At 37.1% G+C, this 17,837-nt stretch overlaps 2 protein-coding genes and 1 pseudogene across 2 annotated transcripts; 2 read left to right on the forward strand and 1 right to left on the reverse strand.

The window, feature by feature from the left end:
- The first annotated feature begins 2,215 nt into the window (after positions 1–2,215).
- LOC114098431 (olfactory receptor 51G2) lies at positions 2,216–3,157 on the forward strand. Its single transcript, XM_027942674.2, has one exon. The coding sequence runs from the start codon at positions 2,216–2,218 to the stop codon at positions 3,155–3,157; it is 942 nt and encodes a 313-aa protein (XP_027798475.1).
- Positions 3,158–5,321: 2,164 nt separating this feature from the next.
- Positions 5,322–10,577, forward strand: LOC114098585 (olfactory receptor 51A7-like; annotated as a pseudogene).
- A 4,438-nt stretch (positions 10,578–15,015) lies between these two features.
- Positions 15,016–15,993, reverse strand: Or51t1 (olfactory receptor family 51 subfamily T member 1). The gene has a single exon (XM_027942827.2). It carries the CDS (start codon positions 15,991–15,993, stop codon positions 15,016–15,018), a length of 978 nt encoding a protein of 325 aa, XP_027798628.2.
- Positions 15,994–17,837: the final 1,844 nt, after the last annotated feature.

Raw genomic sequence — 17,837 nt, forward strand, 5'->3', positions numbered from 1 at the left:
TTTTTATGATAGCTGCTTCTTTTTAACGCTGAATTACCATTTTTTTTAAAGTGTAACAGCTGATTCGAGTCTGGAGTCAGAAAAATTAGCTCTTGCTTCAAACCCCATTTTGGCCTTTTACATCTCTCTGCTTTCATCTATGTTTATAATTTACTTTAAGCCTCTGTTTCTTCATCTATAAAATGACACTATTGTGAGAATGCCATCATAGGAGTTTTTAAGGAGATAAAAATGTACCAAGTTACTAATATTTAACTAAATAAAAATTGAACTCTATTCATGCAAGAAAAAAACAATGCTGAGCACTTGCTATTCCATAGCATATTCTAAGCACAGACTTCATAGAGGCTAAGGAAGCAAAGCCTGTGCCCTCTTTGAGCTCACATTCCAGTGAGATTATCCATGAGGTGTGAGGAGATCACTGCTTTAGAAGTCAAGAAGCCTCAGTTGGCATCTGACCTCAGCCCCTGAACTAGACTCCCAAACCTTTCTTTCTTCATCTCTAGAAGAATGGGCCTACCAGCATCATTGACCTTTGCACTGTGGACTCTCATGGATGTGGCTTCATGATCAGGAATGTGGCCACGGAGGATGGTGCTGCATTCTCTCCTGCCACCCAGCTCCTTAGCAGTTGGATTCCTAGACTTCTGGGGAATGCCAGTTCCTAACTGAGTGGAGGATCAGGACTTGGATGATTTTTTATGTAGCTGTCAGGAATAGCTTCACAAACAGCCATCACACACTCTCCAGTTCACTCCAGAGTTGCAAGGTGGGCAGCATTTATGAAAATCCTGGAGCAGGCTGGGCTTCTGTGTTGGGAAGACCAGAAAGGAGGTGAGTGAAGGGCTTGTCTTTGTCCAGGATTAGGGTTTTTATTTGACTGAAGAAGTTAAACAAAACAGAAAAGAGAAAAGAATAGCAAAGGAACATAGCAAGATAAGGGGAAAAGAAAATTTGGGACATTAGTGAGGAAAAAGGCATATGAGGAGTTTTCAATAAAAGATCTATTCCTACTGCCAAGTATGGTTGCTCATGCCTATAATCCCAGTGACTAGGGAGTTTGAGGCAGGAGGATTGCAAGTTTAAGGTCAGCCTGGATACTTTGGTGAGATCCTGTCTCAAAATTTAAAAAAGGATGGGTATGTAGCTCAGTGGCAGAGCATCTCTGGGTTCAACCCCTAGTCCTGAAAAAAAAAACATATTTTTATTTATAAGAAGAAGCCAAATTTAACATGGACAATAAGAATAGGAAAAATGTTCTTACTCCTTACCATGAAGGAGCCAACAGAGCGATTACTAGCATCCAAGGAATAAGTTGTTGTAGAATAAAAGCCACACACACACACACACACACACACACACACACACAAAGCCATGTGATTCCATGGTAGAATGCAGCCACTGTTGACCCACCATGTCACAGGAGGTAAACTGAATTTTCCCCGCTCCCATCAGCCTCTCTCCTGGGATTGCTTCTGTATTGGGAAGACCAGAGGATGTGAGTAACCCTTTGTCTAGGTGAGGGGTTTTATTCAACAATGAAGTTAAACAAAACAGAAAAAAAAGTGAAAAGATCAAAGAAGAGCAAAGGAACAAAGCAAGATAAGGGAAAGAAAAGATAAAAGAAAATCTGGGACATTGGTGAGACAGTGACTAAGTCTAATAAAAATTTAAAGCTGAGCAATATGGCACACACCTATAGTCTCACCTACACACACACACAGGAAGTTGAAGCTAAAGAATCCCTTGATCCCATGAGCTCAAAACCAGCCTGGGAAACCTAATGAGATGCCAACTAAAAAAAAAAACTCTAGAAAGCAAGGGAGCCTGGCAAGGGAGGTTGATACAGTGGTCAGAACATTCAACTCACTCAGTTTAGCTCTTAAAAGTTGCACAACATTAAGAAGTCCCTTGACAATTCCACATCTTTCTTATTGAAACTACAAGACAACAAAATATTTCCTTCAAACAGATGATGAGAGGAAATCAGAGATAAGAGTGAAACAACCTCTTAGAACAGCTGGACAGTTCCAGGTCTATTTGATCCTGATCTCAGTCTCTCTCTCTCTCTCTCTCTCTCTCTCTCTCTCTCTCTCTCTCTCTCTCTCTCCCTCCTCACATTCATTCAATTTCTTCAAGGTGCAATCAACAGCATTTGCACAATTCAGGTCAGGGTTTTAGAAGAAATTGACCTCACCCTTTCTCCCCACATACAATGACACTGGGATCCGTGGGAAACAGCAGCAGCATGATGTCTTCCTTCCTGCTGAGTGGCATTCCTGGGCTGGAGCATGTGCACATCTGGATCTCCATCCCACTATGCTTCATGTACCTGGTCTCCATCCTGGGCAACTGCACAATTCTTTTCATCATTAAAACAGAGCCCTCCCTCCATGAGCCTATGTACCTCTTCTTGTCCATGCTGTCTCTGACTGACCTAGGGCTGTCCCTTTGCACCCTCCCAACAGTGCTGGGTATCTTTTGGGTTGGGGCACGAGATATTGGTCACGATGCCTGTTTTGCCCAGCTCTTTTTCATTCACTGCTTGTCCTTCCTGGAGTCCTCTGTGCTACTGTCTATGGCTTTTGACCGTTTTGTGGCTATTTGCCGCCCCCTGCACTATGCTTCCATTCTCAACAACACAGTCATTAGCAGAATTGGCCTTGCATCTCTGGGCCGGAGTGTAGCCCTCATTTTCCCCTTGCCTTTTATGCTCAAAAGATTCCCCTACTGTGGCTCTCCAGTCCTCTCACATTCCTATTGCCTCCACCAAGAGGTGATGAAATTGGCCTGTGCAGACATTAAGGCCAATAGTATCTATGGCATGTTTGTCATTGTCTCCACAGTAGGTGTAGACTCACTGCTGATCTTCTTATCCTATGCTCTGATCCTTCGAACTGTGTTATCCATTGCCTCCAGGGCTGAGAGGCTCAAAGCTCTTAACACATGTGTTTCCCACATCTGTGCTGTGCTCCTCTTCTACACTCCCATGATTGGCTTGTCTGTCATCCATCGCTTTGGAAAGAAGGCACCCCATCTGGTCCAGGTGGTTATGGGCTTTGTGTATCTTTTGTTCCCTCCTGTGATGAACCCCATTGTCTACAGTGTGAAGACTAAACAGATTCGTGATCGGGTGACCCACGCTCTTTGTTACTAATTAGGTCAAGTCTTGGAGGCACCATCTCCTTCAATGCATCCTTCCTCTTCTATCTTTATAATATCTCACATGCATAAAATAGAGGAAACTTACTTATTTACACAACAAACATACAAGAATGAGCAAACCACAGCTTTCACACAGTTCTCACTCTGTTCAGGTGAATGTGGAGGGAGACAGTAGACTATGGTACTGGTAAGTTGTATTTTCCATGCCCTCCACCACCAGGATCTCCTCTGGTCTGCCATGAAAAAAGCTATTTCTGTATGATGAATGTGTGAACCTAGAATATGATACTGTGGCAGAGTTAAGATTAGCCCCAGGCAGCAAATATATAATAGCATAGATTATGTGTGAGTCCAGAGTGGTTTCTATATTACTCAGCCATAAAGAAGAATTAAATTATGGCATTTGCTGATAAATGGATGGAACTGGAGACTATTATGCTAAGTGAAATAAGCCAATCCCCCAAAACCAAAGGCCAATGTTCTCTCTGATATGTTGATACAGACTGTTCACAATAGGGGAATTGGTGTTTGCTGGATTGGTAAGGGTGGAGTGCAGGGAAGACAGTAGAATGAATCTGACACAACTTTCTTATGTTCATATATGAATACATGAGCAGTGTAACCCCACATCCTGTACAACCACAAAATGGGAAGTTATACTCCATATATAAATGATATCTCAAAATACATTCTACTATCTATGTGTCTATATACTTCAAAACTTCAGAAAAAAACATGAAACCATTGCATAGGCACTTATAATTTTGACATGCACTTGTAATTCCTATATCCACACATTAGTTATGTTCTCTTACATCTTATAGTGAATTCATATTATTTTGATATACTAGAAAGTTCAATAAACAAAGTCTGGCTGAGAAAGTCCTAATTTCTGTGTGACTTTGGAAAATTGTTACCTTTCTGAACTCTATGTATGTATAATATTCCAAAATATACTTTACTGTCATGTATATCTAAAAAGAACAAATTTTTAAAAATTAATTCAATGTTCTATTCAAATGAATCTAAAAATGTCTATGTCACAAGGCTGCCTACTTAAACATATGATGTAGTTCCACAGTGGAAGGCTTGCCTCGCATGTGTGAGACCCTGAGTATAAACCCCAGCACAGAAAAAAAAAAAAAAAGAAAGAAAGAGAAAGAAAGAAGGAAAAAGAGAATAGACAATAATTACAGCAGGCTCTGAGGCTGTAGTTAAGCATGAAATAGAATGCGGAACAAGTCTCACACTTTCATACAATGAACTTCTACAAAAATTACAGGGAATAAATTGGCAAACAAGATACATCTCTCATCCTGAAGGAATTCATGTTCTGGTGAAGCAATCTGGAATATTTTATCATTCTGGGTGATATACAAATTGAGTCTTGAAGGTGAGCTTGGTGTTATCCAGGTAAATTTGAGGAAAATTACTATTCTAAGCAAAGCAAGTATTTTGTAAAGAAGCCAAAAGATGACAGGGAGTAGTATTTGTTGAGAAACTATTAACAATTCTTGTAAAGAACTGCTCAAGGTTGGAGTTGTAACTCCATGGTATGGTGCTCTCACAGCAAGCATGATGCCCTCCATTTGATCCCCAGCCTGCATAAAACAAAACACAAAATATGCAAGAACCACTCAGACTTGAGTTCTCTTGAGACTGAGAGGAGGAGGTATCTTGAGGTGCAGCCAGGAATACACAGGAATCAGAACTTGCAATGACTGTGTATTTAGTCATTCACTCAGCTAATATCTATTGAGTACCTACTTTAATATACCTGCAATGTTTTTGGTTTGGGGAATAGAGCAATAAAACAGAACCAACAAAAACATTGCCCTCAGGAGTCTTGGAGTTTAATAAGGTTAAACAGGCAATAAACATGAGAAAATTTAAAAAGGGTGAAAAGTGCTATGAAGAAAAATTAACATAGAAAAGGAGAGTAAGCGCTGTGTTGAAAAAAGTTTTAATTTTAAGACAGTCAAGGGTAGCTTCACTGAGGTGATAATTCAAGGATGTGAGGATGCAGCACAATCATATCTTGGAGGGAAAAGGATTCCAGTAGAGAGAAGGGCATGTTCAAGATGTAGAGCAGGAACATATTTTGTGCTTATGTATGTTGGGAGCACCACTGCATCTGCCACTGTGGTGTGGAGAACATGGAGAGTAAGGAGGAAAGAAAGGTAGTGCTGACCATATCACCCAAGTCAAGTCTGGAATTTCAGTTCAGAATTAGATGGGGAGTCACTGGGGAATTGTGAGCAGGAATTTAACTTGACATGGTTTCTGTTTTACAGGATCATCTTCAGGAGACATGGGAAGCAGCAGGGGGGGATGGAAAAAAAACTAGGTCATTGTAATAATACTAAGTAAGAGAGGACACTGGTTTGGAGCAGGGGGTGGTCATGGAAGTAGAGGGAAAAGATATACGAAATTTATAATGAATAAATAACAGGATTTGTTAAAGGGTTGAATGAAAGATGTTAGGAACTTACTCATTACTATGAAGACAAATGTGATCTATTAAGCCATGTGCAGGAATCATTATTGCACCTGGGTTGAAGAGGAGAGAAAAGGGAAGAGAAGAAAAAAGAAAGAAAGACAAGACTGGAAAGAAAGATAAGACTGGAGAGTGGAGGAACAATTAGAAGATAATGCTACAGTTCTAATGAGAGATCATATTATGAGACAGGGGAGCAACAGAGGTGAAGTTGACAAATTGGAAAATATTCACAAAGTAAAGTTGACAGGATGTTTTCAGGATTGGATATAGATATCCTGAGAATGGATAAGCCTAAAAATCTAACTTTGTGTGATGAAACAGGGAATGGACATTTTAAGGGAGGAGAGATAATTTTGTTAAGGGAATATAAACAGAAAAGTTATCTCATGGGATTTATGGCTCATTCTAAGCTTATTAAGTTTGAGGATCTGAAGTCAACAATTATCTCTCAAACTTCTGCATTCTTCTTTGAATTTAGTGGAATTAATTCATATACACCAAACTATAATTTCACAGTATGCTCAAGAACAAAGATCTGCACAATTGGAAAGACAATAATTCTCAGTTGTCTGGTATAAATGGGATGACACTCTCAGCTCATGACATCACATGCGATCATACCTTGTGTAAAGTCAGACACACTGTCAAGTGGCTGTGCTTCACATCCTGCTTGTATCAGAAGCACCATCAGGACATCAACCCAACCCATCAGCTCCCACAACCTGACCTGCCATTGAGCTAGACTCCATTGAACACTTCTGTGAGGAGGTGAATTCTCTTCAAGGTAGAGACCATATCTTTTGTGTTCATGCATCATTGTAATTGATCCTCTGTCATTTCCAGGATAAACTTTGTATTTATTTAACAAATATGTGCTTCAGTATTTTATGGGGACCCTGGATGGTCTCTGAGACACTTCCTGGAAATTTCTAAGGTCATAACTACTTTCACAATAGTATTAAGATGGCATATGATTTTATATGTGTTTTATAATTTCCATTTGCATTTTCTCTCAAGCATACAGTGAAGTTTTCCAAAGGCTAAAAAACATTAGAAATCTCAAAAGATTGAATTTAGAAGCGGATATAACAACTATCTTCTTTTAACCATGACATCAATGAGATTTGCAAAAAAAAAAAAAAAGTTAAAATGTAAAAAAAATCATGAAAATTTAAAAAAATGCAAAAAATAAATAAATTCTGACTAGACTGTGGAAAAAATGAAGCCCTTATATACTGTTGGTATGAATGTAAATTAGTACAGTCACTATGGAAAACAGTACAGAGGTTCTTCAGAAAACTAAAAATAGAACTATCATATAATCCAGCCATACCACTTCTGGGCCTAAATACAGAGGAAATAAGTCAGCATTCAAAAGAAATACCTGAACACTCAGGTCTATTGTAGCACTATTCACAATAACTAAGATATATAAATAAATTAAAAGAAGAAAAACAGTAAACACACACAATAAAGTATTATTCAGCTACAAAGAAGAATGAAATCCTGTCTGCATGAAAAATGAGTAAAACTGGAAGTCATCATGTTAAATGAGATAGGTCAAACACAGATAAACAAGTATCTTATTCCCTCTCTCACATATGTGGAAACTAAAAATAAAGATGACCTGAAAATAGAAGAGGATACTAGAAGCTGGGAAGCATGATGGGAGAGAGAGCAACAAGGGTACAGGAAGGTGATTAGATATGATAGATGCATGATATTTGCACGTATGGAAATATCAGGGTGTGTGTTGAACACTAATTGTCTATTTTCTTCTTACAGTCATTGTTATTTTTATTCATTTTGTCATGAATTTACATTCACTGTTTCCTCGTATGTGTATTGAAACATGGAACATGTAAGACCTCATTGAATCTGCATACACTACCAACTGGGGGGAGAAAAACTGAGGCTGAATCAAAACGATAGCAAAACCAGAAATTGGAATGAGTTCAAAAGACTAAATGAGCACACTTAAACTAAGAAAAGAAAGGAAATGAATATTTACTTAGTATTTTGTTATGACCAGTAATCACATGTGAAATATTGTTTCTCTGGGTGGTGTCCCTTGTACATTTAATAAGTTAGAGCTAAACTTCTTCAAACTCAAAAATTGTGCTACTTATGTTAATATCTAATGTATTTATTGTTGTTATTTAATGTATAAATCTATTTAATGTTAGTTTCAATTTCTAAGATTATAAAAATTAACATATATAATGTAGTACTTGACAAATAAATGTGAGAAAGAGAAGTTGAGGCAATGTATTCGTGATAGGCAGAAAAACGCACCCTCCTACAAAGAGGTCAACTTCCTAATCCTTGAAACTTGTGAATATATTTCCTCACATAGTAAAAGATAACTTTGCAGATATGACCTAGGTTGAAGACATTGAGAAAGAGAGAGATTATCCTGGATTATCTTGGTGGACCCCATTTAATTACCTGGATCCTTAAAAGCAGAGCCTCTTTCCCAACAATGGTCAGAAGGAAATGTGACAGAAGGCAAACAGCACAGGGGGACGTAACATTGGTAACATTGCTGACTTTGAAGGTGGAAGCAGGGATCAATGAGAGGAGAAATATAGGTGACATCGAGAAGTTTCCATATCTACACCCAAGTACTGTCACCTTGTAAAAGGAGCCAATGCAATGCTTACAGTCCTCACAGAAAGGCAGCATGCCTGGCTCCTGTTTCAAGCTCTCTGCAGGATGTCGGTTTTTAAATGTTCAGTTATCTTGGCCAAATTCTCAATACAAAATTTGAATTCATCATTCAAGCTAAGCCTCTAGTTTCTAAAAAGTTTTCCTTTTTTGTCCATAGCAGTACTGTCTCCTCAATGCCTCAGACAGATTGTCATGACAATGAACTCCTTGCCCTCCTTCCAGTTGAATTTTCAGTTGTTTACTCAAACTTTTGACTTTTTCTTAGAATATTTCTATACATGAGGACATGTTCAAAATATAAATTTTGGTGAAGAATATCTTGGTACAAAATTCAGCATACTGTATGAATCTGGTTTTGCAAAACACGTAAGAGGAGAAGGACTACATTACCCAAATAGGTTAAATAGCAAACTTACAGAATTTAAAATTATTTCTAGTCATTTAGTGGAATTTGTGAATATCCTACAAACTATATGTTTGTTTCATAAATGCCTTCCTTCTCTCTCTGCCTATCCCATAGTCATCTCTTCATAGGATTATTGCACTCTCTCTTGTTGAGCGGCTTCTTAATTTCTCTCAAGTTCAATCCATCTTGCTCATGGTTCAAATATACTGTTCTTTAAATTCATCATGTTAGGTGTTTGTTTAGAGACTCAATCAGCTGTTCAATAGCTCCTGAATTTTAACTTTTCCTCAGAAAGTCAAGGGTCAAATGATTTCTATCATATGCAGAAGCTAGAGAGAAACAAGGAATCAAAATAGAGGAGAACTTACAAAAATTGGGAGAACATTTAAGTAGAGTAAGAGGTGGAGGAAGAGATGAAAAAGAAGCAGAACTACAGAATTAAAGTGACCAAATCATGGGATGTGCATGTACAAATATATCACAATGAATTTCACTTTTATGTAAAAGTATAAAGCACTAATTTAAAAAATAAATAAATAGAAGAAAGACCAAGAGAATAGAAGAAGAGGATTAGGGAGAGTGAGGAAAAAGGGTAAGGAGAAGTATTGGGGATTGAAATGGATCAAATTACTTTATATGCATTTATGAAAATGTCAAAATGAGCCTCATTATTTTGTGTGTAACTATAATACACTAGCAAAAACATTTTTATAAATTGCACTTTTTTTTGCTCATTTCTCAGACTTGCTAAAAAGAGAGAGAGAAGCACAACAGATACACGTTGAAAGTGTCACTTCAGACTTGTGAATAAATAATTTCGGACCTGAAATTAAGATCACCACCCATTTCTGATTGAAATTACAGGGCTGGAGCATGCTCATGTGTAGAACTCTGAACCCATTGGCCTCATGTACCTGGTGGCCAGCTTGGGCAAATGCACTGTCCTCTTCATCTTTTTTTTTTTTATAGATGGACATAATATCTTCATTTTATTTATTTATTTTTATGTAGTACCAAGGATTAAACCCAACTTTACATGTGCGAGGCAAATGCTCTACCACTGAGCTACAACCTGAGCCCTGCTCCATTCTCTTTGTATCGGGACTGAGCCCTCACTCCATATACTCATGTACTATTTCCTTTCCATGTAGGCTGTCTCTGACGGGGATCTATCCACCTCCTTCCTCCCTACTATGCTGCAAATCTCTGTTCAATGTCACTGCAATCTCCCCAGTTGTCTGTTGTTTTTCAAAAATCTTTCTCCATGGATTCACTGACAGGAACTGACTGATCATATCTTTTGGCTACATTGAGATACAGAATGTCCTTACTAGTGCCAGAGTTGCCCAAATAGGTAAGCTGTTTCTCATTAAAAACATGCTCTTGGTGCTGTTTGACATACTGTAGGCAACGTACTATAGGAAAAGCCTACTTTCTCACTCTTATAGTCTCCATCAGGATGTTGTGAAGCAGGCTCTTGCTTGGACAACACACAAAACTTTTTTTCTCTGGTTTCCTCATTGCCCTCTGCATGATGTCAAAGAGGGTGTTATTGCTGTGTCCTATGTGTTTATCCTGAAGATGATGATAGGAATTGGATCCCAAAGGGAGTTGCTCAAGGACCTCAACACCTGTGTCTCCCACATGCTCATGTTCCATGTGCCCTCCATCACTTTAGCATCTATGCATCACTTTGGCCAGCACAAGTCCCCACTTGCCATGATCCTTGCTGCTGACATTTTCTTACTAGTGCTACCTCTGATGAACCCCTTTGCATGTTGAGTGAAGACAGAGCAAATTTATGAAAAAGTTCTGGAAAAACTGGGAATAAAGTGAAAATATGGCAGGGAGTAGTAGGGCAAGATCAGCCAGGATAGGGAAGAAAATGATATCTTAAAAAGAGTTGTATTATCAATGATCCATCATTATCTTTAAAATCATCTTTATAATCAGTATAACCTATACGATGGTCATTATATTGACCAAATATAGCTAGTTACTATATGAACACAGGACTTACATGGGCATTGATAGGGATGTAGGGACAGTTATTCAATAGCATGAATAATAATTGTGAATCAATACACTGATATACTATTTTAGTTACATTGCTTATAGCACAAGGATAAGTACATATGCCAGTAGATCTTGTCCCCTGCAGATAATGAATATCAGACAAGTCAGAGGTTAAAAGATGCTACCCCAATCTGGTTGCAGATTTTCTTTCAGGTGACTCTTAGGCATGTTATATTCATTGAGGGAACTTTAGTTATTTTGTGGGAATTCTTGATTTCCCATGTAAGTGAAGTCACTTACTGTTGTGAGGTGGAATAATGTCCTCCTTCTCCTCCTTCCTTAACAATAAAATAGGGACAACCAGTAATTTTTTTTACCTCAAAGTTTTCATAGCCCTGTTTTATGAGATTAGACTCTCTCACAGCATTCTTTAAGGTAAAACAAAAAAAAAAAAAGTCTTTTTCCCCACAAAATTCCAGAGTTCCAAGAAGTAATAACTATTATAAGTAGACAGATGATTATACTTTTAGTAAGGAGTAGGAAAGAAAAAAAACATATATAGTAGTCTTAAAAGAACTGAGTTATTAACTGCTCTAAAATAGACTTTATAAAGTTTGGTTCTTGTGATTATGTAAGTATTTGGTATTTAAAACTATGATATAGCAAATTAACTAAATAATCTAGAAATAATTTCAGAATTATTTTATATTTATGTAATATAAATAATGTATATTTAAATAACATAAAATCTTATACTTGCATATATGATTTTATATTTTAAAAAGATAACAACCAACTATAGATGATTGGGTTCCTCAAATTATTTTCTGTAAAATCATTTGCTTCTTGTGTATTTCTGGTTTGTATCTGCTTAATAACAGGCAAAGATATAAAAATAACCTCAGCATTTTAATGAGGTCCTCAGCAACTTAGTGAAAACTGTCTCAAAATAAAAAAGGTTGGGGATGTAGCTCAGTGATAGACCAACCCTGGGTTGTATCCCTGGTACTATATGCATGTGTGTGTGTGTGTATGTGTATGTATGTGTATATGTGTGCACACGTATGTATTTAGAATAAGTCAATCCTTAACACTTTTATATGAATTGGGGAAAAGTTAATACATTTTAATGTTTTATTGTCTAAACAGAACTCACATATGATATTATTTCTCTTTCAAAGAACCATTTTCAAGAAGTTGTTCTCTGATGGCTAAATATTCATATTTATTTTTTGTCTCCAGGTGAGTTTAGCTAAGGTTTTATTGTTGGGTAGCTGACCCTGACTGATGCCCTAATCAGGGAAGACAGGGTGAATCTTGTCTCTCCCCAGGTTGTTACTCAGTTCTTTCTCAGGGACCCACACATTCACCAATTTTGTCATAATCACTAGTTCATATATCTGTCTCTCTTACTTGTATTTTGTTTCCACACAAAAATGGCATAATGAATATCTTGGTGTAGTTCCAGTACTTTTATAGTACATATGGAATGGCATCTGGCTGGAAGTCTTATGCAACTTTTCCCCCAACTTGTTTTGAGAAACAATCTTAACAATCAAAGAGCCTTTGATGATTATGAAAATATTACAAGTACTATGAACATCTGAAGTGATAGAAAATGTAGCCTGCTTGGGCTTAAACAAACAAACAAAAAAGAGTCAGTCGGTAGAAACAAAGAATAAATCTAACAGAATCATGGTGTGTGTGTGTGTGTATTTCACAGGGAATTCCACCATTGTGTATTTATAAAAAGCAGCAATCAAAAATAAATACATAGACACATAAAAGGAAGATCACTAAAGCAGAGGAAGGAGAATGGGGAGACAGTATGGGAGGGAAAGGGGGAGACAGGGACTAAGATGGAGTAAATCAAATTCCAGACATGTATGACTTTCTCAGAATAAGCTCAACCATTATGTATGATTAAAACCCTCTAATAAAAAGAAATCAGTGAGTAACTGAATTTTATGTCCTGAAGCTGCCCTGAAAAATAGTTCATGTTCTGTTAAACCCCCCAACACACACATATATTTTCATGAGTGAAATGAAAAACAGTGTTTATATTCCTTTTAGTGTTTGCCCCAAACTCAGAATTTCAAATCTGTGCCAGGCAGGAATTTCTTAAGTGATAACATGTCAATTAATCTTGTTTCTGCATCTGAAGACTGAACAGGTCCATGGTCCAGTTCTCTGCATTTTCATATAGGTTTCATACATTTGCAGTTCAGCTTACAGTAACATTTGTTTGGAAATTTACTACAACAACTCTAAAAATTGAGTAACAAGAGGAGACTATAGAATATAAGATAAAAACAGAAACTAGGCTAACGCTCAATATGATGGTGATATTTATTACATAGGGTAAGATTGTGTGGTTCACTCAACAATTTAATAGGCAGAGGAAGGAAAGAGAATCAAGGCATTATAACACACCATATAAGACCTGGCAACATATAATAAAGCAATATCAGAAAATAATGCAATATAGATTAATTGGTCAAATAACACTAGTAGGAAAAAATGACAGCCTAAAGTTTCATATGTGTGGGCATGACATGGTGTCACACACAAAGATAAATTAAAATAAATTAAGAGCTGAGGTAACTTTAAAATTTATTTAAATACAAGTAAAACTATCATCTCTGGATGGGAATTTTTTTCTAAGAAAACAAGAATGGAAAAATGAAAAGGAAAAGCATATTTTTGTTAACAAGTGATTAGTTATATGAATAATATTTAAATAGTAAATTAGAAATAATAGGATATACCCAGTGTTTGCCAGGTGTCAGCCTATTGGCCTATATGTTTACCTCTATCAGCAACATTAACTTTGCAAAAGCACAGAGTGATAGGTTTATTGATTACTCCTATTCTGTAGATTAGGAAGTTAAAGCTTAAAAAATCAACAACTTTTCCAAGGAAATAAAGGTCAAATGTGTTTAGAGATTGAATGCTAATGCAGATAGTATGATTCTTAAACCTATAATTTCAGTTACTACACTAAATTTAGTTACTTTGTTTCCTTCTAAGTTTAATACTTCATATTACTACTAGGACTCTAAGAACATAATCAGTGGTATGATCAAATATATATTTATTAGGATATATGTCAAGAGTAACTGAAATGTTAAATAATAGGACTTCATAACCTAAACCATGATATAAATATTATATGCTGTCATTCACCCATGCAAGACAACACTAACAACTAAGTGGTATATACTAGGCAGTGTATCAGATCTTAAGGATCAAATGAAGCATGAGACATAGGCCTGCTATGAAGCAGCTCACAGTTTGGTAGTGGGGAGAACAAGTAAACAAATATTAATACTCACTGACTAAGATCTGGTAAACTTAAACACACATAAAAGAACAATAAATTGCCTATTCTGGTAGAGACTCGAAGAAAAACTAATACAAAGTACTATGACTTAACAGAGAATAATATCGCACAAACAAGAGACACATAAGCATACATTATTGTGTTAATGTATATGTGTATATTTGTGTGCACTTCTGTTGACTTGCTTAAAAAAATATTAGTCATATATAAAATGTCATTAGTGGGATTATAAATAATCTTTAATAATTTTCTGTATTTCTCAATATATTCACAATTTTAATCTAAATTTTATATGACATTTATAATCATAAAAAGGTTCCAAATATATTCAAATAGACTAAGCAAATGAGAGCAAGAGAAAAAGAGTGTGTGTGTGTGTGTGTGAGAGAGAGAGAGAGAAAGAGAAGGGATTAAAGAAAGATGTACAAAGAGTGCATCTGTGAGGAGACAGTGCTCTCTAGAAGGAATTGAAAAGAAATTGAAAGCAGTGTGCAAGATTTTCCTAAAGTGTTTAACCACAAATTTCTGTATGTGTGCTTTTGCACACACATTCAACTTTTATTTTTACCAACTCAAAGAAAACCTTTATTTTTCCCTTGGAATGTGAAAAAAATATATATATAGTTGGATGCAAATATAAAATTATTGTCATTTATTTCTGGTCTGAGAATTAATATTTTAAAACAGATAAATTATTCCATTGGATTTAAATGACTTTATTGTGCTTTTTATGTGCACACACAGGAGACTCTGTCATTTTGTTAAATGTCTGAAGAACATATACACAATTAAATGGGTTTTGAATTGTGGTATTTATGAAACTCTGATAAGCTCAAGGAAACACTATCCTGTTCTCCCAAGCCTATATTCCAAATGGAATTGCCTCAGTCACCAAATCCATTTCTCTCTTCAATCTCATCTTCTTTGAAGGCCCCTCATATTGGGGCGCCTTGAACTCTTGAACTGGAACAACTGAAATATGGCCTGGCGGATCATCCTGGTCTTCAGGCTGTAAATGACCGGGTTCAGTACAGGTGGTAAGAGTAGGTAAATATTGGCCAAAATACTACAGATAACCCTTGGGGTAGAATCAAAGAGACGGTGTGCTAAAGACAGGGTGATCATTGGCACATAGAAAACGGTAACAGCACAGATGTGACAGACACAAGTGCCGAGAGCTTTTTGTTGCTTCCTGGGGGTCACAATGGTCAGAACAGTGCGGAGGATCAGGACGTAGGAGAAAAGGATGAACAGCAAGTCTGTGCCATTCAGGAATAGCTGAAGAAACATGCCCCAAAAGTTGCTGATCCAGGGATTGGAATGTGTGTATTTGATCACGTCTGGGTGGTAGCAAAACGGGTGGGAAAGCTCTTGGCCTCCACGGAAAGACACATTACTCAAGGCGAGACCACAAGGAAACATGAAAATTACTTGTCGTATGAAGATGATTAGTCCGATCACCAAGCTCATCATGTCTGTGAGGACAACAGCATACTGCAGTGGGTTACAGATAGCCATGAAGCGGTCGAAGGCCATGGCTACCAGCACCGAGGACTCCAGAAAGGAAAAGGTGTGCAGTAAATACATCTGAATGAGGCAAGCTTTTAAACTGATTTCCCGGGCGTAAAACCAGAGAACCCCAAGCACAGTGGGAAGGGTGGTGATGGTCAGACACAGATCAACAGCTGCGAGCATGGAGAGGAAATAGTACATGGGCTTATGGAGACTCCGCTCGGTAACGATGACAAACAAGATCATGCTGTTTCCCAAGAGGGCAACGGTATAGAAACAGCAGACAGGAATGGAGATCCAGACATCAGCATGTTCCAGTCCAGGGAACGCAGTGAGCAGGAAGCCGGAGGAGGAGGACGTGGTGTTATTGAAAATGAACATGCTGAGTTGAGGGCACACCCTGGAAAGAAAGACAATAAAGATAATATTTGCCATTTAATCCTTTTTTTATAATCCTAGCTTTTTCATAAACGCTTCCCTGATTACACAATTGTATCTCTTTATTCAACACTCCCAATCTAATCCCTGTGTCTATCAGATCAGATCCTTCTACAGTGTTTTGGATTGTTCTTTTTAGAACCTGGCCATATTTTCCTGTCTCCAGATTATAATCATTTCCAGATTATATCCATCAGTCTTCCTAGTTTCATTCTCACCTTATTTCCTAGATTAGCCTGACCTGAAATAAAATATTTTTATAGACAGGTAAAACACACGCATATATAATAAGAAATATAACCTGGGGGGGTCTTTATATTAAGTCTCCAAGCTATATAAGTCACTAAAAAAATAATAGAGAAGTACACAAGCACCACTCTGGGCACCTGTGGGGCGTACTCCACAATGTCTTTGTTAGAAACTGGTCCTGGATGATGTATCCAGAGGTATCCTTGGACCTGGTATCCTTGTACCACACTCTCCTCATAGAAATATCCTTTTAGTATTATGGCTTTGTTATTTCATTTCCTGAATGAAAGTAATTCTAATAACTCTGTCTTTTACCATCTCACATATTTTTGAGCCTGAGATTCACTGTGTCCTCTATTTCTGTCTCTCTATATGGCTTTCCAGGTCTACCAACACAACTAGGTTCTATTTTTTCCTCTGTCTTACACCTCAGGGTTTTTGTTTCTACTCCTTCTCATGAATATCTACCAGGGGAATTCGAACCCACTTACTTGACTGTCCTAATGAATCCTGTCCAGATTTCCAAACATTATTCTGGAATATACAACTTCAGATATCCTTATTTAGTCTTAGCAAGTAAGCCTAGACAAAATACCCTGCCACATCAGTTTGTACCTCAGTTCTGCTATTGTTTTAAAGTCATGACAGGAATTTAATGAACCACTGTGGAGACCATGTCTTGCTTCATTAACTACAATGTGATGGGGCCATGAATGTTGGCACCATTTTATGTTATTGGGAGAATACAGGAACAAATCCTGCATTCCTCCTTCTTTGTTTTTCTCCTCTTGTTGATTAAAACAATCTTGTTAATTTGAATGCTTATTCTATTGATGAAATTTTTTGAGTGCCTTGCATGTCCATGTTGGAATGGACTTGAGATTATTTACAAGCAAGATGAAATGTATGGAAGGCTCTCATGAGCGTGCCATAAATGACTTTGGAAAAAATGTAAATGAGATGGAAGAAGGAATAAAGGAGACCAGTCAGGGACAGGCAGGTTGAGTTGACATCACAAGTTGGAATAACAAGTAGTTGAATGGATGAGAAAATCCCTAGAAAGACAGATACAAGAGAACCCATAAATGGTGTCCTAAGGAGGCAGAAGTATAGAATTTATACTTAAGATGACCATTCAGAAATTATTTGACAACTATTGGTCAAAAGAATAACAATTCCTGATTTTTGTTTTTATTTAGGCCAAGTAGTCATCTTTAAAGAGCTGACTGGGAGTGATGTATCTGGCCTAGTTATTGAATGGACATGGTCAGTTCTAAGTGACCTCATCTTCCAGTAGCTAGATTTATGCCCTGCTGACAGTAAATATAAGAAATTTTCTAATTCCAGAGCATCATATAAGGATAAACATGAGCAATGTTAATTTGTATACCTCCTCCAGCCTACTGATGATGACAATAGAAATACTCACTTCTTACCTCAACAGGAAAAAAATATTTTATGATGTTATATTTAAGTATTATTGTATTATAGTTGTCTGTGATTTGACTGGAAAAGAACACTAAGAATCAGGAAAAATC

Source organism: Marmota flaviventris, chromosome 9 (assembly GCF_047511675.1).
Source record: "Marmota flaviventris isolate mMarFla1 chromosome 9, mMarFla1.hap1, whole genome shotgun sequence".
NCBI lineage: Eukaryota > Metazoa > Chordata > Mammalia > Rodentia > Sciuridae > Marmota > Marmota flaviventris.